This window comes from Copadichromis virginalis, linkage group LG16 (genome assembly GCF_057382275.1).
Source record: "Copadichromis virginalis isolate Kocher_CV1m ecotype Utaka linkage group LG16, C_Virginalis_male_GT1.1, whole genome shotgun sequence".
NCBI lineage: Eukaryota > Metazoa > Chordata > Actinopteri > Cichliformes > Cichlidae > Copadichromis > Copadichromis virginalis.
The window spans coordinates 17,086,197-17,095,012 of record NC_140633.1 but is presented as its reverse complement, the minus strand read 5'-3'; the positions used below and the strand labels follow the sequence as shown (position 1 = coordinate 17,095,012).

Here is an 8,816-nt window from a genome sequence, read left to right as displayed (position 1 = left end):
ACTTCACGCCCCAAGGACCTCAACAGCTACAGGCCGGTGGCTCTGACATCCCACCTGATGAAGACCCTGGAGTGGTTGGTCCTGGCTCAGCTTCGGCGCCTAACAAGCTCATCACTGGACCCACTTCAGTTTGCCTACCAGCCTGGCATTGGCGCGGATGATGCCGTCATTCACCTCCTACATCGTTCCCTCGCTCACCTGGAGACCGCTGGAAGCACTGTGAGAATCATGTTCTTTGATTTCTCCAGTGCCTTCAACACTATTCTTCCCTCGGTTCTGAAGGACAAGCTGGAGAACTCTGGAGTGGACCATCACCTCACTACCTGGATTTTGGACTACCTCACTGACCGACCACAGTATGTGAGGACTCAGGGCTGTGTGTCGGACAGGGTCGTCTGCAGTACGGGGGCCCCACAGGGAACGGTTCTGGCTCCGTTCCTCTTCACCATCTACACTGCAGACTTCTCCCACAATTCCACCCAGTGCTTCCTGCAGAAGTTCTCTGATGACTCTGCAATAGTCGGCCTCATCACTGATGGGGACGACAAGGAGTACAGAGGACTGACTCAAGACTTTGTGGACTGGTGCCAGCTGAACTACCTCCAGATCAACGCCAGTAAAACCAAGGAGCTGGTGGTAGACTTCCGCAGGCACAAGCATTCTCCACTGCAACCACTGAACATCCAGGGTATGGACATTGAGGCTGTGGACAGCTACAGGTACCTTGGTGTTCATCTGAACAATAGACTGGACTGGACTCATAACTCAGACGCCCTCTACAGGAAAGGGCAGAGCAGGCTGTACCTGCTGCGGAGACTCAGGTCGTTTGGGGTGGAGGGCCCACTCCTGAAGACCTTCTATGACTCTGTGGTGGCTTCTGCTATCTTTTATGGTGTGGTCTGCTGGGGCGGCAGCATCTCTGCTGGGGACAGGAAGAGACTGAACAGGGTGATCCGAAGGGCCAGCTCTGTTCTAGGATGCCCTCTGGACCCAGTGGAGGTGGTGAGTGACAGGAGAATGTCATCCCTGTTGGACAACGTCTCCCACCCCATGCAGCAGACTGTGACAGCACTGAGCAGCTCCTTCAGTGGGAGACTGCGGCACCCACGGTGTGGGACGGAGAGATTTCGCAGGTCTTTCCTCCCCACTGCTGTCAGACTCCACAACAAAGACTTTAACTGAACAAACACACACATCCACACATGTGCAATAACACTAAGTGCAATAATCTTTTCTGGCATCGTTGTATTTTTACTCAGTTGTATATAGCATTCGTATTCTATTTTTATCTTATTGTATATTTTTATTCTATTTTATTCTACTGTATATAGTATATTATTTTATTCTATTCTGTACAGCTGTGTACTGTATTTATTCTTATTGTATTCTAATTTTTGCATCATAACTTTTGCACTGTCCACTTCCTGCTGTGACAAAACAAATTTCCCACGTGTGGGACTAATAAAGGTTATCTTATCTTATCTTATCTTATCTTATTAAGATATCTCAGAGGTTAAATGTGTACTTAGACTTCCTTACTTCTGATAGAAATGTGAGTTTTCATTGGTGTGGCCCATTTAGCGTGGGCTGTATTTGCTTGACATCTCTCACCTACAGACTGTAGCGCACACCTGCCTCTCTTTCTCTCTCTCCCTCCCAGTAAGCGATACCTGCTTATATACACGTGACATTAGTCAACAGATGGGGAGAATAAAAGCTGCTGCAGCTAAATGCTGAAAGCCAGTCTCCACCAGAGACAAAGTCAGTCAAAAACACTCTAAAATATGCACAGTTAACCACTTTTCCATTGTTACAGCTCACGTTTAGTGTAAGTAAACATGTTTCCAATTAGTAAATGTGAAATACTGGTTTGAAAGTCTGAGCTCACGCTCTATCTCATTCTCAATTTAAAAGATGTAGACTGATTGTTCTGTATGTGCTCTGACTGGTGTATTCCTGGTGAGTTTTTAATGGGGCACCTTTGGCATTTGTGTATTTTGACAACTTCTTTCTGTTAGTCCCAAGTATTTTATACTTGTAATATGAGTAACTGTTGTCCAAACATAGTGGATAGATGCCAGACTGAGGGGAAGTCACCAGAACCAGAATGTAAGTAGCTACTTCAGCTCACGATCCATGACAATTTACAGGTCATTTCCTGTACAAAACAAAAAATGTGACCTTGACCATGATCTTAAACACAATTTGGTTGAAGAACCTTTAGGTCAAGAGTGCCAAATATAAGGCCTGGGGGCCAGAATCGGCCTGGCACGACTCCAATCCGGCCCAAGGGACGGATTTGGAAAATGTGAAGCAGTGCATAAAGATTTTTTTTGTAAATTGACGAAAACTGTTTGACTTTCATACCTTTTTGTCCAAATTTAAACATTTATCTCGCAGTTTCGCTGGTCCAGCCCACTTAAGATCAAAATGAGCTCCCAACGAACAATGAACAAAGCATTCAGTGGACCTGTACACATGATTATGTCTTAGCACAAAAGCTGAGGTGTAACCAATAACATTATAAGCATGACAACTCTCTCCGCCGCAGATCTGATGACACATAGTAGCTAGAAAGCATAGGTGTAATTAATAAACTTAATTATTGATGGATGCAGTCGTCCCACATTCACATTCCTGGCATCATCGACAGAAGTGAAACAGATGCAAGATTAATGTGAATATAACGCGACCTCTTCACTTGTTTTTGAACTTGAAGTTCTGACATTGTGTAAAATGTAACTCAAAAGCAAAATGCAATAATTTAAAGCCTGCATGTAACTAAAGATAGTTTTATGTTATTGTTTGATGCTGGTTTTTTGTTTTTGTTTTTAAAGCTTTTCATACAGCAACACTTTGTGTTTGGGTACTCGAGAGAGCAGATGCTGTGGTTTTGAAAGCCAAATGTCCTCCCACTCTTGCTTGAGATAGGATTTCATCTGCTCGCTAGTTCGGGACCTCTTTTAATGGAGTCATGCTCTTTTTACAGCAGCTCATGTTACTTTCCTGTTGCCAATTTACCTAATTAGTTGGGGTTATGTGGCCTGATATTCAAAACAATAACAATCCTCAGGGCGCACCAATGACTGAAGTGAAATGAGGGTTTTGAAGGTTTTTCCGTCTTTTTCATTTTCATGCTGTTAATAAAAACTGAAATCACACGCTCATCCAACGTGAATCATAATGTAGCTCAGTGTGTGTGTGTGTGTGTGTGTGTGTGTGTGTGTGTGTGTGTGTGTGTGTGTGTGTGTGGCCTCCACATGTCTGCATACACTCTCAACAATGTCTGGGCATGCTTCTACTGAGACAGACGATATTGTTCTCGTGGACCTCACAGACCTTCAGGGCATCAGTGAGCTCCTGGACTGTCTGTTGGCAGCATTGGATGCACTGACACATAACATATCAGAGGTTCTCAATTGGATTCAAGTCTGGGGAACGCAAGGACCTGTCACTGACATCTGTGTCTTCATCATCCGTGAAGTTTTTACATATTTTGGTGTTGGTGAATACATGGAGAGCATGTGGTCCCAGATATTGAATGACCCACTGCCAAATCTGTTATGCTGGATGATGTAAGCAATGTAACATTCACCACCATGTGCTCTGTGGGAACTTGCTCCCATGTATGAAGAGAGTGGTGATGCCCCTCTACTGCCCGCCTATCTCTCCTCATACCAGGAGAGATGGTCTCCTAATAGGACATATTATGTGATGGCCCATGTCCTGGTATCTGGCCCATGAGTTCAAGGTAGCGTCTCATGCTATTTTTGTTACCTTTGCCTTTTTTTCAGGAATTTTTGTTACTTTAGGGTCATTTTGCATGTGTAGTCTAACGCTACTTTGTAGTCACTGTAGATGTGTGGTTGTGTGGTGTGACTTTGTGGTTATTTTGTGTCAAATTGTATCAATTTGTGATTTTATGTTACCTGGTGTCCCTTTATAGCTGTTTTTTGACTCTGACACTCATTCATCAATGAGTTTATCAGCCACAAAGAGCAAACATGTCATACAACTTGCGTTCATTGCATTCAGTTTTATTATTCTGCTTTAGGTTTAAAAAATGTAACATTAGTGCAAGATGGGATTCAATAAGCTTACATTCAGCTCCAACCAACCGATTCAGCACAGGGACTAACAAGGGCCGCACTCCAAAAGACGATGTACAAAAAACCTATGTGGTTCTAAACAGGTGGGCTATTCAACCCCACTATTATTCTGTAGAATCGTATTGTGTAGCACCTTTTAATGGTCGTAACATAATCAGTTGCTTTTGAAGCGGGAGAGCCCTGGAGAAGGATTCATAAATACAGAGGCGTTCCTCAGCGTGAGTCAGGACAGGAACTGAGACACGAAGGTCACGGCCTGGTGAACATCATCTGTCAGCTCGTCTGGCAGTAACAGCACCATCGATGTTAAGCTTTGAGTTATTTCTAATATCCTGCACAGAGAACAGAACATGTTTGCCATCAGATTCTTGCTGAATTAATCATCACCTCATTCACAGCTAATTATTTCAATGTAAACCCACCAGTTGATATAATGAACAGCCAGCTGAGGCTCATGCCTTGAGCCTTCCTCTACCACCAGAGACTGTTTCATCTGTTTGAAGTTGGCCTCAATATCCTTCTTTATTTCTGAGAAGACCTGAATTCCCCTGAAAGAGCTGAGGACTTGCTGTAAAACAGAGACATTAAATAGCACAAAGCAATTTTTTGTGGAATGAAACAAAATGCACACATTTTGCAAAAGGCACAGCTAAACAGAGGATGGTTATAGTTCATCACTCTTACATATATAACTGAGAGCTGGTGGGCAATGTACTTATGACTTCCAAGGTGCCTGATATCCTCTTCTAGCTGTTGACTCAGCACAAGGAGCTGGTTCAGTTTGGCAATGTGGAAGTAGTATTCTGCAACAGAAGTATCAAGGCAGCAGAACTTAAGAGTCAAAAACTGCAATAAAAGGAAAAGTCCTACAAAGAAACTCTCACATGCTTGTTTTTTTTTTGTTTTATAGACATTGTTAGTTAAGAAGCATCCACGTAGTGGTGCAACGGATCACGGTTTATCCGTAATCTGAACCGATCCCACTCCACGGTTCGGTACGCACGTGATCTGAAGATTCGAAAAAGAAGGAAAAAAAGTATGTGTATGGTGCGCGTGGTGGGTCTGTCAAGCGATAGTTATGGCCCGCGCTAGCGGTCCAAGTGGAGGAGCAGAGGAGTTTGCGATATTTAAGCAGCCCTTTGCTGCCCAGTCCGACCGGGCTAAAGCTATTACAAAAGCTATTGGGGTGTTTAGCTGCAGACTTGAGGCCATATTCCGTTGTGCAAAACAAGGGGTTTAACAAGGGGCAATGATATCCCGTTGCACGTCCACTTTAGTGGCAAGATCGTTCCAAGCATGTATGAGCAGGAAAAGATTTAAGTTATGGCTGAACTGTCCCAGGCATCTTCTGTTGCCCTAACTACTACAAATGGTTGGACCTCCAGGGCAACGGAAAGCTACGTGACCGTGACAGCTCATTATATCACAGCGGTGTGCGATATAATTAGCGGTATGTGTTAATGTAGGGTCTACCTTACAATATAAATCGCCTTGAGGCGACTGTTGTTGTGATTTGGCTCTTTATAAATAAAATTGAATTGAACTGAATTGAGATACAAAGCCCTATACTGCCCTATATTGTATCATTTTTTTTTTTAAATAATTGCGTGGAATGAGTCTTGAGTTGAATGTTTTTAACAGGCAAAAATAATTCAATAAGTAAATGTAAAATTTTTGTCTTTTTTCTTTTTTTGCTGATCCGAAAATTGATCCGATCTGTGACTTGAAACCGTGATCCGATCCGAACTGTGAGATTTTTGATCCGTTGCACCACTAGTAGGACGTGTTCACAGAGACTTGACCATGACCACAAGGAAAGGAAAGTAACAAGGGGATGGTCTTTTCTCAATATACTGTCAGTCTACAAACACATTAAAGATGCCTTATGCTCAAAGATTTAACAATAAATTAATAATGTTACTGTCAACATACAAGAAAAGTTACGTGTTTGTGTGTATGAATTGGAAACACGTTCCTCTCACCATCCATTGGTGGCCTTTCCAGCATGTCAACAGGACTACCTTGAATAAGGAACACCTCAACTCGAGGAAACATTGCTGACAGTCCCACCATGTCCAGGTAGTCCTGAGGAAACACATGCACCACTTGATCCTTGATATTGACAGTTACAACTCACTGTTTTAGGGGTTGGGGGCGGATAATATGTGAAGTGCCCAGTTGTTTCTAATGTTACTGTTTCATTAGGACAGAACGGTTTAAGGTCATACCTCTAACTGTGGCATAGGCTTTGGTAGATGTTCAAGGCACTGCAGCATCTGGTCAAGAATCTCAGATCCTTTAAGCCATAAACAAAATATATATATATATACAGAAGATCAGAAAATATCCAAGACATCTTTTGTTCTTAGATTTCATCACACATACCTTGAGCCTGGAATGTGTCTGACTCCTCTGGACTACACCCTTGTCCTAACTGCTCCTGGAACTGTGACAGAGTAACAGTGATTAAACATCAAAGCAGTACAGACTGAACAATGTTACACCATAATTACTATTTCCTGGTGTTATTTATTGTGTTATAAACATCATGTTGGTTTAAAATGGAGCACTGTAACAAAAAATAATTTCCCCCAGGGATCAATAAAGTATTCTGATTCTGATTCTGATAAACATCGTAATTATACATTGTTATTTAGTTTTAAGCTCGAGAAAAGCTGATGGAAAGAAATGACGATGATGGAAAAAAATCCATGTGCACGTCCCAAATTAGGTCACAATATGTGTATGGGCATTAATTTGCTCATTAGGTCCTATCCAGTGCACTTCCTGTTCTCTTAATACAATGATCTAAGGTCTGTGTGTGACAGTACAGAGTAATTAACCAGCTACCCACCCAAAGCTAATTGACTGATTTATTAGGTGTGTAGGAACATTAGCTGTGCATCCAAAATGACTGTTTATTTGCTGTAGACTATGGGGATCCAAGAGCACCAAAATAAAATAAAAAAACCAACAACAACTTGTGAAGTGAAAATTAAGTGAAGTTTTAAAGTACTGCAGTTTCTGTGTCACCAGCATAGGAGCACTTTTGCAAACTGACTCTATCTTGACAAATCAACCAGATTTTTAAGATTATGCCACAGTGGTCTCACCTAAAAATCCTAAAAAATTTATTTGGTGACACAGAAAAAGTAGTATCACAAACCTTTACTTACAGTTTGGGAACTGCTGCTTGTAATGTTTTTCAAAATATATTCTGGGATCCCTGACCTCCTCAAGTCCTTACCACATACCAACATGTATAAGTCATATTTTTTCCCATTTAGATTAATTGATGACACATTTACTTTTGTGTTTAATGATGTGTGTGTTTTATTTTATTATTTCATTTTGGCACTTTTGGCCCTCCATATTCTCACCAGATTCACATTTGAATAATGAAATGTTTGATGGAACATCTGACTGAAGTTTCACTTGAAAATTGATGAAAACTAACACAAAGTTGAGGAGACATACATATACCTGCTGCATCTGTGCCCTGATGAGGAGGTCCAGCTGCCCACAAAGACACAGCATCTCCAGGCCCACCTGCTCAGGACTCAGCTGGACAGGCATCAGAGGTCTCTTCACCTGTAACTCCACTGACCACAGAGCAGTCACATCACTCCATGACATTTCTCACATTTGCCGGAAAAAATAATCTCTTAACACACACAAGCACACGGGTGCACCATTGCAGACTATAAATCAGTGCGCACACGCTGTCTATTCTACAGGTCCAAGGAAGGATGGTTGATGAGGACTGAAGGGGAGTGGTCAGTGGGCTGTAAGGAGTCGGAGCCTGCAGGGCGCACTCCTCCGAAGTGAACTTGAAACGCCTCAAAACGCTGCATGAACCCGACTAAAAAGCGTGATGCTGGGACTTACCTTTAAATGCTTCATGGTAACCGCAGGGCTGACAGAGCGGCTCCGATATCCTCACTGCCATGGCTCGGACCGGCTGTGTTATATCACTCCTATTCTCCTGATTCGGTCCCGCTAATTAAAGCCATATGAAGACAATGAACGCGATGACAACTTGCTAGAGTGGGACTAGATAATAACAGATCAGATCTGTCGGTTTATTTTATTGCATTTGGTCGGAAGTCTCTTTCGCAGGTGGTGCGTTCGAGTGTCAAACGTTCAGGTGAAACACTGTTTCTTCATCCCTGATTCGCCGCTTCCTCTTAGATGACGATGCCCCCACGCAACCGCGCACTGATCAATAGAGCCTCGTTCATGCAGCCGCTGAAAGGTTGATGCAACGACGGTAACAATAAAAAGCCCGCGCCCCTTTTGCAACAACGGCGGCGCAGTCACAGCCCGTGATTTGCGGCAGGGAACGCCCCTCAAGCGGCACGCGCGCAGAGGACCAGCCTTTCACAATGATGTCATGCTTTAGGGATGAGGAGCACAGCATCACTTTAGTGAGGATGCAGGCAGAAAACAGCGTTTTTTTCCCCTGGGAAACAAACCTCCTTTCACGACCTGGATTGAGTATTTGTGTTATTTATATTCACAATCAATGTTCAGAAGAGGTTATTGCACACTAAAAAATCTATATAATTATTGTATTTTTGCAAGTGATAAATGATGTAAAAAAACCAAAAAAAACACTTCCTAAAACATGAGGAGTCCAACAGGCCATAAACTGATAATAATCAGTTCATAAATCCCATAACATGTAACTAATCTTCACAACATAAT

At 42.6% G+C, this 8,816-nt stretch overlaps 1 protein-coding gene across 1 annotated transcript; it reads right to left on the bottom strand.

The window, feature by feature from the left end:
* Positions 1-4,021: 4,021 nt before the first annotated feature.
* Positions 4,022-8,455, bottom strand: LOC146690519 (uncharacterized). Its single transcript, XM_085435638.1, has 8 exons — positions 7,998-8,455; positions 7,593-7,711; positions 6,495-6,555; positions 6,338-6,405; positions 6,092-6,194; positions 4,794-4,912; positions 4,532-4,677; positions 4,022-4,441 (listed from the first exon to the last, which is right to left on the bottom strand). The coding sequence occupies exons 1-8, from the start codon at positions 8,056-8,058 to the stop codon at positions 4,333-4,335; spliced, it is 786 nt and encodes a 261-aa protein (XP_085291764.1). The 5' UTR covers positions 8,059-8,455; the 3' UTR covers positions 4,022-4,332.
* Between the last annotated feature and the right edge of the window lie 361 nt (positions 8,456-8,816).